The sequence below is a fragment of the Sus scrofa genome, chromosome 3, assembly GCF_000003025.6.
Source record: "Sus scrofa isolate TJ Tabasco breed Duroc chromosome 3, Sscrofa11.1, whole genome shotgun sequence".
Classification (NCBI taxonomy): domain Eukaryota; kingdom Metazoa; phylum Chordata; class Mammalia; order Artiodactyla; family Suidae; genus Sus; species Sus scrofa.
In genome coordinates this window covers 53,856,972-53,877,664 of record NC_010445.4, presented here as the reverse complement: position 1 = coordinate 53,877,664, position 20,693 = coordinate 53,856,972, and the positions used below count along the sequence as shown (strand labels likewise).

At 47.3% G+C, this 20,693-nt stretch overlaps 1 protein-coding gene across 7 annotated transcripts in view; it reads right to left on the bottom strand.

Annotated features, from left to right (window-relative positions):
- CHST10 (carbohydrate sulfotransferase 10) overlaps nt 1-20,693 on the bottom strand; it is a 94,743-nt gene that overhangs the window by 21,580 nt on the left and 52,470 nt on the right. For 2 of the 7 annotated variants that reach the window (XM_021087174.1, XM_021087173.1), the window contains exon 5: nt 4,256-4,387. In XM_021087174.1, the coding sequence (XP_020942833.1) occupies nt 4,256-4,355 (100 nt within the window). In that variant the 5' untranslated portion in view covers nt 4,356-4,387. Of the gene's footprint in view, nt 1-4,255; nt 4,388-5,072; nt 5,093-5,227; nt 5,249-6,826; nt 7,786-14,750; nt 15,077-15,125; nt 15,223-20,693 lie in introns of those variants that run through there. The other 5 variants (XM_021087170.1, XM_003124889.6, XM_021087175.1 and 2 more) reach the window with 5 other exon arrangements.

The following is a 20,693-nucleotide window of genomic DNA, read 5'->3' as shown; positions in this document are numbered from 1 at the left end:
GCGTCCTCCCATCCTCCTCCTCTGAGCACCAACACACTCAGGAAAACATCACCTTCCACTCCTTCTGTTCACCTCCGGTCCCAGTATCTTCCACCAGCCCAGCAACACTCAGTTCTGCCACAGGATGAAAGGGTTCCTAAAAACCTAAGCTTCCTTTCCCACATTTCAGATGGACAACAATAGCCTGAATTCTAAACAAATGGCTGATAGGGAATTTCTCAAAAGCAGCCTGTTTCAATCACTCAGAAGCATCGAAAATGGGCTTTCGTAGCCATGGACATCTCACCTTCCGGCCACACACACCAGCCAGTCATCCGCCAATTTTTATTTATTTATTTGTTTTTTACTTTGAACCCGTTTCAACTAGATTCAAGTAAAACTGACTGCACAACTTATGTCTGGTTTTTGCTTTTTCCTTTGCTTTGCTGACAACCACTGTCCCCACTGATCTGAGAACAAATCCTTTCCCTACCCTGACCCTCTGGGCAAGATGCCAGCTTCAGGCCCAAGGATTGTGATCCGACAGGTATGACCAGGTATCTTCGTAACACACCGCCTCACTTTCGTTCTACATATCATCTTATCTGTTTTACAAAATGTCCTTACATTTGCCAAGCGAGGTACTGCCTTGTTTCTCCAGCAGTGACCTCACCCCCTCATCTCCCTGACCACACTGTGTCAGCTGCCCAGTGTCACCACTGCACTACTCGCTGGGCAGAGGCAGACAAAGCCATCTTGTCATAGGTTCTGCCCTTAAGTGGCTGGTAGCTGCGTGGAGGCAAAAGACTAGAAGAGGAGGAGCGAGAGGAAAAATCAGTGTCCACATACACACACCCGATTCGCAAAGATGTCATTTCTGGGTTCAAGTCTCAACATACCATGCCATCGACTTCCCGTCACTAAAGGGGATTTCTTTCCCTATGACAAAGTTGAGTTCAAAGTGACACTGGAATCTGTTAAAGAAGGATGACTCACTGCCACCAACACACAGGCTTCACTGCTGAGCCAGAGACCCCCTCTCCCTCAGAAACCACATGTCCACTGACTGGGATTCTGAAACAGAGCCCACTTCCCAGGGGACAGAGCCAAGAGGAGCAGCCCTGAGGACACTTGAGTGCAACCGGCTCCCTGATCACCAAAACCACAGATTTGCTGTCACTTTACACCACCCAGGACACTGCTGCATGGTCACTTACTTCCTTGTGATGATGACAGAGCTCAGTGGGCTTTTGGTTCAAAAGCAAAAACACCGAACATAAATTTCAACCCAAGGGGAAATCTCTCATGGCTTTTTTTTTTTTTTTTTTTTTTGCTTTTTAGGGCTGCACCCACACCATTGGAGTCCAATCAGAGGCTAGGAGTTGAACTAGAGCTGCAGCCACCGGCCTACACCACAGCCACAGCAACATGGGATCCGAGTTGCATCTGTGACCTACTCACAGCAATGCAGGATCCTTAACCCACTGAGCAAGGTCAGGGATCGAACCAGTGTCCTCAGGGATCCCAGTCACATTCATTAACTGCTGAGCCACGACAGGAACTCCTCACAGCCACATATTTAAAACCCCTCTTAGTTTCCTGCAGGACCCCGGGATCCCCTGGGTACAGCTGGCTCCGCAGACAGAAGGGCCCCTACAGCCGAGTGACCATCCCCACTAACCATGGTGCTTGAGCCCTGCCTTTAAAAAGCACCTCGCTTCTCGGTGGCATCTGATAAACGAGATGTCCTTCTGCTGTGATGTGGCAAGTTTTCTGCTGAGTGTTTTCAGCCAAGTGTCCAAGCTCAAGAGGGTTTTGGGAAGCGGAGCTGCAAGTGGACGGAGCTGAAGGCAACGAGGGGCTGAGTGCTCAACTTCTGGGGGGGCCACCCCGACTCAGTGGCCCAGACCAGCTAGATGTCGTGCCCATGGGCCCACTTCCTGAACTCTCGACTCAGCCAGCAGACACCACCTTTGTGATTGCAGCCAGGGACATGGGGACAATTAGGTAAGAACTGTGTGCTTAAGAAAGGCTGGCTATGTTTGGGCTCCAGAGCAAAGAGTCTCACTCTAGTTTGCTGCATGATGCGGGGCTGGTTGGGCTCCTGGGAGTCTCGGAGGTGTGAAGGGGGGCAGGCCCTGCCTGCACCGGCTCTGATGCTCCCCCCCAGAAGCATCTCCACCACCGAGCTCACATTCACTGCACAGCGACCACGTGGGACCCAAGGGTGCCAGGACCACCACGCACCTCATGGGGCCCGAGACGCCTGCAAGCAGCACCCAGGATGGCCTCGGGCCTCCTCTCCAGGTTTAAAACCCTAAGGCCTCATCCTCTTCTGCAAGGTTGCCTTCAGCTCTGTCCACTTGCAGCTCCTCTTCCCAAAACCCTCTTGAGCTTGGACACTTGGCTAAAAACACTCAGTGGAAAACTTGCCACATCACAGCAGAAGGACACCTCGTTTATCAGACACCACTGAGAAGCAAGGTGCTCTTTAGAGGCTATTCTGCCAGATTATATTAAAACTAAGAGGCACATGTCTTATTTAACTATTTTTGGTGGAATGTAAAATTTATTATATATGCACCTAATTTTTCAATAAAATAAACCACAGACAACTTAACCTCATGATCCACCTTTTAAGTGTCTCTTTTCCCAAGAAGTGACACTTAAGGAAATCACAAGCGAAACGTGTGGACCCTCCGTGACACCATTTCACGTTCGCAGCAACTCAGTTTCTCATGTGGTCCCCAGCCATGTTCCTGTCAGTGGTCCACACCTGGGCCCCACTCCCAGATTCCATCCCGACTCTGCTGGCCCCGTCAGCAGGAGGTTTACAAAGTCCACACGGGATTTCAAGTGCCTTGGGAATGAGAACTACTGCTCTGACTCTTAGGGGTCCCCCCAACACACAGTGGTGACATAAACTGTGCTGGAGCAACTAGAGAAATGGCCAAACCATCAGGCTGAGATCCTCAAATTCCAACCACTTTCCAAGACTCGGCCTGTGCTGTCCTGACAGAGGCTTGGTCCCTAGAGTGACCGTGATCATCCGCGATGCTCTGGATGCTCCCAGCCACCCCAGACATCTGCAGGGTGTGATTCCACCTTCCCCAGGTGTGAAAGCCCCTCAGGTTCTCCCCACAGCTCCTGGACTTGAGAGAGAGCCAGTCGGGCCCCGAGCACTGAAAATCGCTACTGAACAGAACTGTCAGAGCCGAGAACCCCCTTGGGGTTAATTTCAGCATCTCTCTTTTGCCTGCAGATCTCCTTTTCACCCTGTTCCTCTACAGAAAGGACGGAAGTTGGGGGAGGGGTGCATTGTGCAGCCTCAGTACAGCTGGGGACACCCCTGGGGAGCTCTCCAGGGTGAGCAGAACCTGGAGCCCACTGGCCACACATGGTACAGGCTGTGCAGCTGGGAGGAAACTGGGAAAACGGCCTGTGATACTTATCTACTTCCTTCCCTGAGGGCCGCCGCCTGCAGGTGCAGATCAAAGCCTTAGGTGGAATAAAGATGCTGTGAGTGGCCTCCCTGCCAGCCCAGCAGCACCAGGCCAATTTAGGGCCACTCACGGGCCTTTTCAACATCTCCCCTGCACCTTGCCTCACTCTGACACTGAAGGAGTGGCCTCAGGAATCAAGATGACCGTCCCCTTGGCTCCTGACGTGTGCTCAGCACCTCACAGGTCATTCACAGGGTTTCACTGTGCTAGGGTCAGGCTTGGAACTGTCACAGCAGGTAAGACACCCAAGTCATAGAAAAAACACTAAGGCTGCGGCAAGCACAGCAGACATGGCTCTCCTGAGGCTAGGTTGGGGCTCTTTATGTGCCCTTATCTGAATGCCTTCGTCAAGGCAAAGGGAGTTAAAAAATCCCCCAAGGACACCCCCAATACAAATATTTATGCCACCTTCCTTCTGGACACCGAAGGTGACCTGCAGACACTTGGCCACCAGCAGGCAGCATCGCCAGCAGCGTCTCAGGAGACCCCAAGCAGGGCTGGTCCCCAAACCCAAAGCCTGGGTGGAGGACACCAGAGAAGCCCCAAGGAGAGCATGTCCTGCCGGCCCCTAGGTGAGGTGATGGTGGCGCCCTCCACCCTGTCCACCTCCCCTCCAACCTCTGCAACATCAAGGCCTTGGACGCCACGACCTCAGCGTCCTTTCTGGCATCCATCCTGATTCCGTGCCAGAGCTCACTGGAGCATGAACCCAGGGCAGTGTCACAGCAAGCCCTGAATGCGCCAAAATCCATTCCACCAGGAGGCGTACCTACCATCAGGGTCTTTAAAGGTCAGCGTGATGAACTTGCTGGCCACCATGAACATGAAAATCACCCAGAAGCATGCGGCCAACAGAAGCCACTGGTGGTGCATGTTGTCAAATGCCAGCCATTCAGCACTTCTCCCTGGAAAACACAAGCAAAATGGCCCCGCTGCTTACAAATAAGGCATTTAAGCCAAAAGCAATAAGAACGAATGGGCAATTTCAGTCAATAGCATCAACACAAATATTTTAAAAATATTTTCTAGGAGTTCCCGTCGTGGCGCAGTGGTTAACGAATCCAACTAGGAACCATGAGGTTGCGGGTTCGGTCCCTGCCCTTGCTCAGTGGGTTAACGATCCGGCGTTGCCGTGAGCTGTGGTGTAGGTTGCAGACGCGGCTCGGATCCCGTGTTGCTGTGGCTCTGGCGTAGGCCGGTGGCTACAGCTCCGATTCGACCCCTAGCCTGGGAACCTCCACATGCTGCGGGAGCAGCCCAAGAAATAGCAAACAGACAAAAAAAATAATAAAAAAATAAAAAAATAAAATAAATTGACTTAAATACTTTAAAAAAAAAATTTTCTACCAGTACCATGGGTATTTTGACTCAGTATTTAACTTAACATATTTTGAATTACTAACTTCTCAATTAGATAATCAAATCAAATGTAAAACACCTTAATGAAGAGGAGCCCTGTCTACTTGGTTTTGGAACAGGTGATGAGACTGTACTTTTGCAGATGTGCCTTTGGCTCCTTTCTGGCACAGGCTGCTGTGTCCCTGGTACCAGCGCCTGCCAGAGCCAGAGGGGACCTGCCCAGGGCCAGACCTTTGCCGTGGGCAATTCTCAGAGGGGTGTCGCCATTCCCTGGTGATTCCAGGCTGTGATCGAAATCCTGACCTGGTGACAAACTGCAGCCACACCTAGAGATGGAGAGAATCTCTAACACGGTGGAAGGAACCTAGAGTGTCCCTCTTGTTCACCTGCCTGCCAGGGCCTGTGTTGAGCCTTGGGGGTGGTGTTTCTCATGCTACCGCTGCAGGGGTGCAGGGCACGTGGGTACTGAGCAGGCCACACTCTGCTGCACCGGACACAGAAGAACCGGGATGTCACACTCATTTCTTGGCAAGAGAGACAGAAAGGCATTTCACGTCACCTTTAACACTGGACTTCTGGAAGCCCAGCCAAGCCACAGGGAGAGACCATCCTCAGCTGGATCAGTTTCCACTGGCTGATGGGGCTGTGGTTCATCATCCCTGGACAGCAGGGAGCTGGTCTGCTCCACATGCGGGGGAGACCCCCCACCCCAGCTTCCCACTGTGCTCACACATGCCACCCTCCCCGCTTCTGGCCCCGAGCACAACCCCAGCCACCCCAGCATCAGGCCAGCACTTGGCTCTTGGGGTTATGGTTTAAGGACTAATCTCTGCAGTGGGAACTAGTGTTCTGAAGAGATCTGAGTCTGCCCATGAGCTAGCTTACCTCCAGGTATAAGTAGAAAGATGATGAATAAACAGCCTCCAGGAAAATGAGGCTCCCGAGAACATGCCCCCTGGAAGCCAGGGGCTTAGGGCAGGACTCCCACCTCTGGGCTAGTTGGAAAGTGAGGTCTGCACTATCTTGAAGCCCTGACCGCCCTCCAGGTTTTCCTCACCTGGTTGCCTGGTTTCTTTCACTGGGGATGGGGTGGGGTGGGGGTGGGGCAGGATTTCTCTTCTCTGTATTGGTGGCTGGGGGCTAGTTACTGAACAGCTCAGCTCTCTGGGCCCCAGCATTCTCATCTGCAGGGACAAAACAGCCACCTGCACACCTACCAGGAGAAAGAGGTTGCCAGAGTGTCCATGCTCCAACTTAAAACCTACCACCCAAGGTCGCCTTCCAGGTGGCAATTTACTTCTAAAGTGATTTCTGCTAAACTCCTCATGAACTAAAGCTTCTACAGAGCTTCTCCCCTTCCCAGTGTGGGAACAGGCGGCCGGGAGAGGGGAGGCATGCAAGGCCCCCACCTCCCCCTGTCTTCTCAGCTCACCTGGACGGGCAGGGATGGTGCCTGTGACATGTGGGGGTTGTGATGGGACTGCAGATTTGGAAAGCTTCACATTTACAAACACTCACCCCAGCCAAAACCTCTTGGGAAGGAGCGTATACCAGTGATCCAGAGATCCTCACTAGTACACAGCATACCGACCAGACAGCCCTGCCAATGACCCTGTGCCCTACTGCAGTCTCCTCATAGGCTACACGGCCTGTGGCGGTCACCAAGGCTGGCCTGTGCTGGGGGCTAGGGGGAGTCCCCTCCCAGCCTTGGGGCCTCTGCAAAGGGCAGCCACGCAGATCTGTTCTCCTCCCCCCACAGCACAGGGGAGCTCAGCACCACACCCACCACCACCCTGCTGGCACCTGGCTACCCTCCATCAAGGCCCCTACTTTCATCTCCTTCCCTGCACCCATCACAGCTGGACCATTCTGCTTCCCCTAGTAGCACTGGGTCATGCTGGTGCCCCCAGGACAGCTTAGTGCCCAGGGCGCAACAAGGCAACCTTTGTCATTTGCTGGATGACAATGTCAACCAAGGAACATACCAGGCTGACTTAGGAGAAGGAAGATGCTTTAGAAGACACTGGTCACCCCTCCTCCCCAGGGGTATGAGGTCTCCTTTCAACCTCGGAATATCTCTGCAGACTCCACATCAGAGGTGGTTATATATTTAATACCTATTAACCGAGACCAGAATACAGCTGAAAGCTACTAGGAACTAAAAATAAAATTACTTGAAAATAAAGTTGTATTTTATAAGTCACACACTCACATGCATTTGAACAGATAGACAACTACAACATACTGACTGGAAAGTTAATAAATGATGCTGGAGTCCAAAAATAATTTTTTTAATTTAAAATAAAACGTTATGTAGAAAGGCTGCAAGCCAATTGCATAGCTCTAGAGTGTCAAGGTACGTCACTCAACCAAAAAACGGCAAGTTGCAGAAGTGAATTGAGATCCTGTTTGTTAGAAGAATTATATATATGTGCGTGTGAATGTAGGTAATTATAGCCATATGCAAACATGGACACAGGTGTGATGCACAGAATAAAACTCTGAAAGGATAAGTGCAGTCATTTTTTACTTTGTACTATTTTACATTTTAAAAACATTTTTGCAATAAACAAATAACCATTTGATAAGAGAAATCAAAAACATATAGAAAATGCCACCTACCTATGGGGATATGGGTGTTTTTATTTCTGATGTTTGATTTTTTTTCTGACTACCACCAACAGCAGTGTCCTTAGCACTGTGTCAAGTGGGAAAAGGAGGGTAAAGGCTTCTGTGGCCCAGAAAGAAGGAGCCAAACAGACAGGTGACAAGCATCCAAGTATTTAGTAAATGCATCTGTCTTCCCTAGTTTTTATTTAGTTTTCAAAAATGATTTCATACTGAAAACCTAGAATAACACAGCAAACACCTGCTAACAGATGCTTGGCTCTCATAGTTTTGCTGTTTGTACTTGAGATTTTTAAAGGAAATAGAGTCACAAATGAGGCAGAGCCCCTGCCCGGCCCACTCCCCCCTACCCAGCCTCCCTTGCCATCCCCCCACCCCATGATGACTCCTTCACTACATGGAGCATGGAGCAGACTCCCTTGACAGAAGCAGCAGGGGTGAGGAGGGCAGGTTCCCAGCCCTGATGAAGGCAGGGCAGGCTAGGGCAGGAGCTCACCCAGGGCTGCGGGAAACACCACATCGCTTCTCCTGCTTCCGGGGAGCACATGCAGTGGGAAAGCTATGTGGAGAGAGGCATCGTTTTTGAGCACTTACCTTTTTTTCCCCTCATGGTCTGTAATGAGAAAATTCACAAATTTTCAGAGGCAAGTGAAGAAGCCAGTAAGGTAAAAAAGCTGGTTAAAAATTTAAGACAGACCAGGACTCGACTTGTTCTCCAAGGGGCATGCTAACCAGAGCCAGTGAGACGAAAGCCTGGACCCCTCCAACACCTCACCTCTCAGGACCAGTATCTCTGCACTTACAACAGACACACACACACACACACACACACGCACGAGGAGACACATACCTGTATAATCTCTGAAGGACACAATAACCCACCTAAAAACAACTCTTTACCAAGCTCATCATGAAAAGGGGTCCTAACACATCCCACAAAGCAGGTGTAAGGAAACAAGAGCAATCTCCAATCTCACTCTCTCTCTCACACACACACACCACTTTTCCCGGTGGAGACGGCAGGCTAATGGAGAAACCCACATGCACCAAAGACTCCACCCAAGACGTGGGATGAGGCAGAGGACGTGGGGCCACAAACTGGCAGAGGGCGGGCAGGGTGGCACAGTGACCTATTCAGCAAGGGGCAGGGTTCTAGGTGCCCCAGCAGCAGAACAGCAGGAACAGAGGCCCAGGCCCTGAGTTACTGACTCAGGGCCAAGTGGCTGGAGCTTCCTGAGCTTGGCCAGCAAGGAACTCAGGCAGATGTGGTCACACAAGGCTGGACTGTGGGGAGCCGGTGAGCTAAGGATGCCACTGAAGAGTTTTACGTGAAAAGAGGGGTCAGGTGGGGTCACTGCTACCAGCAGCAGGCAGCATTTGGATCAGGTCAGGCACAGGCAGAGGCGCCACATCCTATCACCCTCTAGGTATCTGAAGACCAGCGAATGAACCAGCAGGAGCCACTGTGTCTGACAGGCTAGGCTTTTATGAATCCTAAACAGCCATATGTCCATTAGCCATGGTGTTTCTGCTCTGTGACCGCATGCACCTGCTAACGCTGTTGGACCTCATGTTTAGGGCAGTGGCTCCCAGTCCTGTGTACTGGAACCACCTGGGCAGTTTTTAAAAACTATAGCAACGCCCTGGGTCCCAAGAACCCCTGAGCCAAGACAAGGCCAACCTATGAGGATGAAAGTGGGTGTGTGTGAAAAGCTCTGCTCAGGATTCCAATGAGCAGCTGGGCCTGAGAGCAGCTGGTCAGGCCCCCAGCCCTCCTCAGCTCTTCCTGCCCACACCACCCCCAGGGGATCCTGTTGAAATGCAGATTCTGGGCCTCTTAACCTGAGAGCCATCCTCCTTCGGCCACCTTCTTCCAGTCTAAGAAGGAAAACTGTCAGGCTCTGAATTGCCTGTGCTCTGAATAAAGGCCTAAAGCGGTCCAACGAGAATAAAGACCATTCACTGTTCCCATCTACTCTTTGCCAACCCTCCCACCTGTAGGTAACCAGCCCCTGGAGCATTAGGATTTGGACTGATCTTGGAAAACTCATGACTTTTGCCCCATTTTTTTTAAATAAAAAGAAAGCCACTCTGAATTTGGGGGAGGCCCCGGCTGGCTCCTCTGGGCCTGCCCACCCTCTGAATCGGCGTTTCCTTGAATACACATATTCCCCACGGGGTCTGCCTTGGTCCAAGGGCGACAGCCTCAAGGCTCAGAGTCTGGGCCTGACACCTGGTTCTCTCTCCCAGGCTCTGGAAGGGCCACTGCTCTCCCTGCAGCCAGGTGACAATGGCCTTTAAAAAGCTGGACATTTTCTGTAATTAACTCTCCTCTGTTCAAGGAGTCAAGATGACTCTCTGAGTGCCTCTTGCACTAACAGGAGGGACCTGAGTGTGTGTGTCGTCCCCCCCCCAACCCCGCCGGCAGGGGCAGCTCTGCCTTCTGCAGAGCTTCCCTACTTCCAGTCACTAAGTCAAGGTGTCAGGCTCTGAAACCAAGCCAGAAGCCGGGCTCTTCGAAAACCCACAGGGCAGAACTGGTGGTGAAAGAACTGAGGGACATACAGGGGAAGCAGGAAGATCACCGGACAGATGAGAAATCCTAGCCTATTTCCCTCCTGCTCGAGAAGATGGCATACATTTCACATGTTTGTGATGACTAACATGACTGGGCCCTATCACCATCCTTGGGTATGAATGCTCCCTCCTTTGCACTTTCGACAAGATGCTTTTGAAAGCATCCTTTTGGTTCAGCTGTCAGTGGCTTTTTCCCCATGTCTGAGTGCTGCTCATCCAAAAGCATAGTTGTTTTTTGGGGTTTTGTTTTGTTTTGTTTTGCTTTTTAGGGTCGCACCCATGACATATGGAAGTTCCCAGGCTAGGGGTCGAATCAGAGCTGTAACTACCAGACTACACCACGGCCACTGCTACGCCAGATCTGAGCCATGTCTGCGACCTATACCACAGCTCACGGCAACACCAGATCCTTACTCACTGAGCGAGGCCAGGGATCGAACCCGCATCCTCATGGATACTAGTCGGATTCTTTTCCACTGCACCACGACAGGAACTCCCCAGCACCATCTTTCTGAATTTGTGAAGTTTGGCTCCCCCTGCCCAATACTACTCTGACTCCACGATTCACTCATCCTGTGGTTAAAAAAAAAAAAAAAAAAAAAAAAAGCCCATTTAACTCTGTTTAAAACGGTATTTAAAAAAAAATTTAAAAGCAGTTGGTCTAGACGTGGTCTGCTATGCACACAGCAACACAGATAAATCTCAAAAACGTGGTGCAAAGGGAATACAGCAAACATGGAATGGCCTATATGACACAGGACCATTTATGTAAATTAGAAATGCATGCAAAACCAAAAATACATGTTCTACAAAAAAGAAAGAAAGAAAAGGATGGCCTTTCCAGTGAATTCTATGAAGGGGTGGTGGAGGGGAGATGAACTTTAGGAAAGGGAATTAACACGGAATCTACAAGGAGATAAAATGAGACAGGGGCCCTGGGAAAGGAATGGTAGCTGAGGAGTTAACTTCCACTCAGCTCCCTGAACTCCAAGGAGGCAGAAGGATGAACAGAACAACTAGACAGAGAGAGAAAAACAAAAACCAGCTTCTCCCCAAATGCCATTCATTCATTCAGCAATGTTTACCAAGGGCTTACTCTGAGCCAGGAGCTGTTTCCCCTCTGGGGATACAGCAACCACACCCCCTGCTCTCTGGGTGCTTGGTGCAAACAGAGGCAGCCAGGCCATAACAATAAGAGCCATTCATGTGCAGGATCATGCCAGGCGCTGACACATTTGATAACCAAGAAGGCTAAGGGATGAAGGGGGGACCACTGAGAAGAGGCTCATCACAGCGAGAAACCCATCACACAGCCACCTGGCAAAGAGCTGGTCCAGGTCCCAGGAACCCCAAAGCAGCAAGGAGGCCAGTGTGTCTCATGTGTGGTATGCAGGAGGGCAAGGCAGAGGCCCATTGAAGAGCCCTGTTGATAGCCCTCTACCAAGACAGAAACTCCGGGACCCTCACCCCTCACCCCTCTCACACAAGCACCCCCAGGGGAAAGGACCATGTGTCCAGTGTTCAGTTTTTAAAACCGTCATTCAAAACACATCCATGCAGCAACATGGATGGACCTAGAGCTTATGGTACTAAGTGAAGTAAGCCGGACAGAGGGAGACAAAGATGTAGTATCATTTATATGTGGCATCTAAAACAGGATACAAGTGAACTTATTTACAAGACAGAAATAGACTCACAGGCCAGGAAAACAAATTTATGGTTACCAAGGAGGAACGGGGGAGGGATGAATTAGGAGTTTGGGATTAACAGATACACACTACGATATATAAAATAAACAACAAGGACCTGCTGTATAGCACAGGGAACTAGACTCAGTCTTCTAATAAACTATAATGGAAAAAAATCAGGAGAAGAATATATTTATATCCCGATATAGATAAATATATATCAGAATTCTTTTCCCGATTCTTTTTCATTATAGTTTATTACATACTATAATGGAATATAGCATATATATTACTATATCATAGTATATATTACTATATATATCTGAATCACTTCGTACACCTGAAACTAACACAACACTGCAAATCAACTGTACTTCAATTAAAAGAAGAAAAAAAAAAAAAAAAACCCACATCCAGACACTAAAGGAAACACCATGAAAACAATCTGGTCAGGCACATAGACCTGGTAACCCTTGGAGAAGGGACACCAGACCACAACAGGCTAAAGCCACGGGGACACTCTACAACCAGCCCTTTCATACTCTTGGATTTCGAACTAAGATGTGTTGCTCAATGAACAAAAGTATTAAATCACTACTTAATAAAATGAAATACTGCATATGAATTTACAATAATATATAAAAGGTCTCATGACAATCCCTGTGAGTTTGAAATGCATAATACGAGTTTCTCTCCATCTGAGTTCAGAAACCTCCTTCGTCTACTTGGCCATCGTCATTACAATTTACCATCTCAAAATGACTGGGTAGCCTTCATTACCAAAATGAAAACACACTCCTCACTCTGGCCAGTTGAAGAAGGAACCAGAGGTGAAAACAGATCCTCATGAGTGATAACAAGGAGCAGCAAACACCTCTGTAGGGGGTGCTACTGGTCAGGCCCTGCTCCAGGCAGGTCCTCAACTTGCCAATCCCCTGCCTGAGAGGTGCTCCTATTATTATCACGGTTAAAGAAACATTTCTAAGACTATGTGTGTACCTACTCCTATTTAAGTTTTTAAGCTTCCTAAAATCTCCATGTGAACAAGAAAGGAGAGCTCTATGGGACACAGAGCGCACATAACTAGAGAGGTATCCACAGCCTCCTTCCCATACATTCTGAGGCCTGGTCCACATTTCCTTGCAGTATTTGCCTTCTGCCTGAGGCTCTCAGGCCTTCCTATCACTACATAAGACAATTAAAAAAAAAAAAAAAAAAGCACCATAAAAGGTTAGAAGATCAACCTACTGAACACAACTTGCTTTATACTTGGGAACCAGTTAACTACTTTGATTATTCAAGTGTATTCTGTTCAACACATACCTTATGGGGGGGCGGGTACCTCTGGATGGCTTGGTAAATGAATAAATATTCTAAAAGTACCCAAAGAGCTAGCTGCTTCGTTCCTTCGAAAAATGAAAAATTTTTTGGAGGAAAAATAATCAAATCCTATTATACCTGTTTGATATGTTTGAGACTGGGTAAAGGATTCCCATATAAGATGACTGAATGTTTCAATGAGAGAGATGTTCGCTGGGTTTTAAATTTCTTCAAGCTTTTAACACCCTGGCAAATTCTAGCCAAATGTCATATCGTGAATGAACAAGTGAAAACAAGCCAAACTCATGGGATCACAGAGATGACAGATTTAAGAGAGTGAGCTGGCAAAAGAAACATCCAACTCATTTAAATAACACAGGGAGCACAGTTGAGCCAGGCTTGCTTTTATTCTTAGGAATGCAGTATTAACATGAAAAGCAATATGATATTCAGATGATAAAAAGATTAAGCTTTACATACTCCCGTGCAGATTCTTCCAGACCTGCAAGGTGAAAATACTCTCTTGGTTTCTGTCATCTCTGAGGTCCTACATTCACCTTGCTCCCCCATTTCTCTTCCTGGCTCTGGCTCACCTTTGTATTGTATACTCTCAAGCATATGGAAACCCATCTGAACATAACTGCAAATTGCCCAGGATGTGAACTAATTCTTCCCTTTCTTTGTTCACTTTTGCAAGAACTCCAGGGAAGCAGAGAATTTTCCTCCTGCAGATTCTATTCTTGAAGGTCAAGCGCAAAGAAAGAACTTTCTTTCCATCTTCAAATTCCCATTTTGACCCAACATGGATGGCCTATGCCCTAATAATAATGGGGGGGGGAAAGAAGGGCCATTTCTCTCTTTGTGTCTCTTCTTCTTCACCCAGTCAATGAAAAGAATGAATAAGCCGGGAGCTAAAGGGAGCTGCCAGGTTTTAAGAATGTCTGAGACATGCCTCACTTGGGCAGTGAAAACTGACCAATCGCCAACTCCTGATGGCCCCAAGCCCCAGACTTTGGGTCTTTCAGACAAAAAAACCCTTTATGACAGTCTTCCCAGAACCTGGCTGCGCTAGTTTCCACGTAGTGCCCAGCCCTTTCCTGCCTTTACAGACTTGGAAAATAACCACGCAGCTTTTGGAAGACTTGGTTCATCTTCCCCGCCTCAGAAATTTACGCCTCAACCTCCAACTTCTAACAGGCCTCTCTTTTGTCAGAAGTAGGGAGGAAGGCACCCTGGAACCTACCTGACATTTCCAACCATCCCCTCCCAGCCCGCCCACTCGCCAAAGACGTGCTTAATTGTGCATTTAGGAAGGGCTGCACGTGGCCTTTCTTCCCTGGTCTCTGTCTCCCTCTCTGCATGCTCCTTGCACCCCAGTGCAATCTTTTCTTCGTCTTACCGCCCCCAATTACCAATGCAAATTCTCAGCCAAGGCTGAAAGAAGAAAACTATGGATCACTGGCATCAATGATGCCGCTGATCACTGCATCCCCAGCTAGGACGCCGCCTCATTGCATAATTAACGTGATAAAGGTTCTCCCCTTTAATCCCACGAACTAGGCACTTGAGGACGCGGAAACACACTGGGATGCTGCTGGAAAAGAGAAGCCGGTTCCCGTTTCCGGCCACCGGGGTGGGGGGCGGGTCGGGGTCCCCGGGTCTGGGAAGCCCATTCCCTGGCCGTGCGGGAGCTCACCCTCCGTGGAGCCGGAGCTTGGCGGGGTCCTTGGGCCCTTCCGCGGCCTCGGGGACGAAGCTCGACTCGGACCTCGAGGGCCTGGGAGCGAGGCGCGCCGTGGCCTGGTGCCCAGGGAGCGCGGGAGGCCCGTCCGGAGGCCTCGGCGCCGCCACCGGCGGCCTCCGCGCCACCGCCCGCCCCACCAGAGATGTGGTGGTGGCGGCGGCGGCGGCGGCTGCCGCGGCGCCGGAAGGAAGAAGGCGGGCGCGCGAGGCTCTCTCCCGGGGCGAGGCAGTCACCGCCCCGACGCGGCCCCCGCCGCCGGCCCGTGCGCGCCGCCGCCTGAGGGCTGTGCGCGTCCCCTGGCGGCTCTGCGCGCCCCCGCCTACGTACCCTGCGCCCCGAACCCGCGTTCTGCATGCGGGCGCTGCCAGGACCGCGGGGAGGCGCGAGCAGGCAGGACTAAGAGACCGCAGGACCATAACCCCCGCCGCATAGTCGGCCTCCCTTCCTTCTTCTCCCCCATACGCGTCCAAAAAAACCAAATTATATCCCAGGAAATTAGAGACACATGCGGACCTAATCCCACCAGGTCTCCATCCAGAAAGCAGGTTGGGTATTTGAGGGAAAAAAAAGCCCAAACTTGGAAAAATGAGGGGAAAAAAAAAATCCAAACTTGGAAAAAGGCAAAATTATCTGAGTTTTGGGTACCTTCCATAATTTCCTACCCAGCCGTATGGTAATAAGGGAGCCTGCAACAATGTCTTTACAGAGCCCTCCTTGGCTGGATGCAACTCCGAGGTCCAGGTTTAGAGGATTAGTAAACAATGGCTAAAGGCCTGGTGAGATTACCCCCCAAGAGAGTTGTAACTGCTTAACCTGCACACGTGGGAAAGGAGAGTGCAATCCCAACCTTGATGGGGGTTTTATTGCCCTAGAAAACATAAACCCATTTTGTTTTGATCTAACCTACACGTTTGTTAACTACCTAACCATGTATTTATTTAGCAAACGGGGTCATATAGATATGTGTGCACACATGTAGATGCACACATAAAATTTTGTCAAGCTTTCAAGGAAACAACCTTTTTTTTTTTTTTTTTTTTTTTGGTCTACCCTGTTGGTTCCCGCCTTAATATGGGGCTAAGCATTTCATTATTTCACTTTTTTTCCCATGTTTTCATTTTCTGCCTGTCCCATAAAGCTTTTGTTTTTTTTTTTGTTTGTTTGTTTTTTCCTAAAGGGGCGGCATGTGGAGGTCGAATCCGAGCTGTAGCTGCTGGCCTACACCACAGCCACAGCAATGCAAGATCTGAGCTGTGTCTGCAACCTACACCACAGCTCACTGCAACAGCAATGCAGGATCCTTAACCCACTGAGCAGGGCCAGGGATTGAACATGTGTCCTCATGGATGCTAACTGGTTTCATTAGCCCCTGAGCCACTACGGAAACTCCCCAGAATTTCACTTTTAACATGATTACTAACCACCATGACTTAAAGGTGGTGACCAGTTTCAGGGAGGTTTACTCCATCTTTTGGTCACACATTCAGACATTTATTAAGCCCCTTCTTGGGGACTGTGGTTAACATTGGAGATTTGCTTTCTCTCTGAGGATCTGAATGGACACACGTACGTGGGCAAAGCACAAGTAAATTTGGAACATTGAATGATATTCAGGGTTTAAGGGTCCAAGCTCTGGGAATTGGACCTTGTGAATTCAAATCCTTATTCTACCACATATAGTTTGTGACCCTGTCAAGCTCTTTTGTCTCTCTGTGCTCCAGTTTTCTCATCTGTAAAACGGGGATATTATACAGTGTTTACCCCAGAGTTTGGTGTAAAAAAATAAGAGATAATGCATTTAAAGTACATAGCACAGTTTTCCCCTAACAGTAAACATTAAAATAAACTACTTTCATCATTATTATTTATTGCATTCCTAAGATCCTGTTCAAATATTAAAAGAGTTCTTTCAAGGGGCTTACACATTGGTGACTTAGGTAGCTAAATATTTTTGTTGGGGTTTTTCCAAATTGTTGTAGTTCTTCTTTTTGTTTCTATATATGAATTTAAGGAAAGTATTAGTATTGTCTTAATAACAGGAGGGTAGTTTCTAAAATAGTTCTCAAAATGTGGTCTGTGGACCCCTGAAATTATCCAAGTTCCTTTCAGGGTTAGGTTTAGCGGGTCTGCAATGTCAAAACCACTTTGGCAATTATATGAAAACGTTGTTTTAAAAAAATTTTTTTGTCTTTTTTGGTCTGCATCAGTGGCATATGGAGGTTCCCGGGCTAGGGGTCAAATCCAAGCAGTAGCTGCTGACCTACACCACAGCCATAGCAACAGAGGATCTGAGCTGCATCTGTGACCTACACCACAGCTCACAGCAATGCTGGATCCTTAACCCACTGAGCAAGACCAGGGATTGAACCTGTGTCCTTATGGATGCTAGTCAGATTCTTTTCCACTGGGCCATGACAGGAACCCCTAAACTACTTTTTAAGTTATAGTTAATTTTCAATATTGTGTTAGTTTCATGTGCCAGAAAAGTGATTCAGTTATGTATATATATATTTGTACATGTACAGGTATATATAGACATGTATATATACATATACTTTTTCATGTTCTTTTCCATTATAAGTTATCACAAGATACTGGGCATTGTTCCCTGTGCTATCCAATAGGTCCTTGCTGTGTATCTAGTTTTATAATAATGTGTATCTGCTAATTCCAAACTCCTAATTTATCTCTCCCACCACCCCCCTCATCCTCTTTGGTAACGTAAGTTTGTTTTCTATGCCTGAGTCTATTTCTGTTTTGTAAATAAGTTCTTTTTTTTTTTTTTTTTTTTAGATTCCACAGGTAAGTGGTATCATATGGTATTTGCTATTCTGTCTAACTTACTTGGTATGATAATCTCTAGGTCCATCCATGTTGCTGCACATGGCATTATCGCCTCTTTTTTAATGGCTGAATAGTATTCCTCTGTATACATGTACCCCCATCTTCTTTATTCATTCCTCTGATGATGGGTATTTTGGTTGTTTCCATGTCTAGTTGTCTTCACTAGTCAGACATTTGCTCGGATGGTGCACAGTCACGGTGGGTAAAACTGATGACACGTAGCATGAGTCCAGGCAGTGCACAAAGTTGAGTTGGTAGCCATTGTATGCACCACCAGTGTGCACATGCAATTAAAACATACAACAAAAAGCATTACTGAAGACTGAAGCAGCCTGACTGTTCGGAATGGGAAGGAAAGTGCACAAAAGCACTCTTAAGTGTGGCGGTCACCTGGAGCCAAAGCTCAGGGGCTGTAGTTTGCGATGCAGAACACCAAGCTGCTTTTATTCTTGGAATACCATTTCTATTTGAAGGAAAAACTGACAGAAAAACTGTGATGATACAGACTCGATGATTTGAGAGACGTTTCCTCCAAAATGAATGAAAGGAGCCTGTCACTTCAAGGAAAACAACTCACAGTATTTATTGCCAATGATAAAAATCTTTCAAGTGAAAATTCAATCTTTTGGTTGGAAACCTGTTTCTTTTTCTTTTTGCTTTCTAGGGCCGTACTCACAGCATATGAAGGTTCCCAGGCCAGGGGTCCAATAGGAGCTATAGCTATACCATAGCCACAACATGGGATCCGAGCTGTGTTTGAAGCCTACACCACAGCTCATGGCAATGCTGGATTGTTAACCTACTGAGCAAGGCCAAGGATGGAACTCAAAACCTCACGGTTACTAGTCAGATTCGCTTTCCACTGTGCACAATGGAAACTCTTGTAAACCTGTTTCTGCCACTGTAAGTTTGACAGAATCCCAATAGTTAAAAAGATTTTTCTGATGATATCAGTGGTGATACTAACAGATACTATGATTTTTTTTTTGTATTGTATACTGATAGACCGATTATGGGACAATAAAAATGTGTATATGGCCTTTTCTCAGTTCTTGACACAGCCTAAAACCTTTGAAATTTCCCAAATAATAGGGCTGATAGGATCATCTTTTGTTCTAATATGTGGCCTTTGTTCCTGGTTCTCATCCCAAGTCGCTAAACCCCTTGGGATTTCCTGGTTGATAGGGGCATCTTTTGGTGGATGAGGTGACTCTGGGGGACCCTTAGATGGCTTCATATGGGGACAGGTCATTGCAAAGACCATACCTTGATTAGACACCCGGAACTTTCAGCCTTACTTCCCCCAACCTCTGGGGAGATCGAGGGCTGGAGACTGAGTTAATGATCAATCATGCCTCTGTGAATAAAAATACCTCAACCACAGGGTTTGGGGAGCTTCTGAGTTGGTAGCACATGGAGACCCTGGGAAGGTGGCTGTGCAGAAAGGATATGGGAGCCCTATACCTTGCCCTGGGCATCTCTTGCATTTGGCTGTCCCCCACTTGTACTCTCTGTAATACATCAGTAATAGCAAGCAAATTACTTTCCCGAATTCTGTGAGTTGTTCTAGCACAATCAAAACTGAGGATAGAGTGGACCCAGGAACCCCTGATTTATAGCCAAGACACTCAGAAGAGTGGGCAACCTGGGGACCCACTGTGTCTGGCATCTGCAGTGCGAGTAGACTTGGTAAACCTGTGGAGTCTGACGGTAGCTCCAAGTGATGTCAGAACAAGATGGTTGAGACATTCAGTTGGTGTCCAGAGAATCAGAGAGTTGGTTGTGGAAAAACACACCAGGCTGTTGAATTTTAATGTCACAGGCTATGAAAAGTCATTGCATGACTATGTTGTACTAAACTTAACTACCACTTGCTGAGTTTGGGTGTAGTATTAGAGAAAAACACTCCAAAGCATCTGAAAAGACTATTGAAATATATCCTACTTTCTTAAACTGATTTGCAGGATTTTCTTTGTATTCTTTGACCAAAATAACACTGCCACAGACTGAATGCAGAAAAAGTACACGAATCCAGCTGTCTTCCATTAAGCGAGACATTAAAGAGACTTGCACCAATGTCAATAAGCCAAATTTTTGTTTTGGAAAATATAACCAGTTTTCCTTAAAATATGTTATTTATGGTAACATAGAAGGAGAATATTGTCATTTTCAAATGAATCAATAAATGTCTTAAATTTTTCAGTTTTAATTATGAATATTGTCTGTATAGAGAGATACAATTCAGGTTAACAAAAGTTCTGTGGGTTCATTTTTAAGACTGTAAATGGATCCTCAGACCAAAATATTTGACAACTCCTATTCTAAAAGAAATCCACATTCTTTTTAAAAATAATTCAATGAATTATATTATATTTATAATTGTACAACCATCATCATAACTTAGTTTTAGAACATTTCCATCCCAAACCCCCAGTCCATCCCTCCCTCCCCCACCTGTCCCCTTTGGTAACCGTTAAGTTTTTCAAAGTCTGTAAGTCTGTTTCTGTTCTGCAAATACATTCATCTGTATCCGTTTTTTTAAGATTGCACATATAAGTGATACTGTACGTTGTTTGTCTTTCACTAACTTCACTTAGTATGATCATTTCTAGGTCAATCCATGTTACTGCAAGCACCATTATTTCATTTTTGTTATGGCTGAGTAATATTCCATTGTATATATGTACCACATCTTCTTTACCTATTCCTCTGTAGATGGACATTTAGAGAAACCCACATTCTTAAAGGTAAAAGAATAATATACCAGATTTTTTTACCCTCCACAATTGCCAGATGTACATTTTTAAAGTCAAGGCTGGAAGAGTGACAAAAATTAAGCACTGACCAAAAACGATTTCCATCTGTTTGAACAAAACCAGTGGGATAATCAAATAGATACATTGAGAGAAACCTAGATGCCTCTTACAGAGAATACAGGTCATGGAGCATGATCATCCTACATGAGCAGTTATTTGCCCATTCCTCTAAGCATCCTGTGGTATTAAGATTTTATAAATTTCTGTCCAGTTCTTCATTTTGGGTAAGCACTGC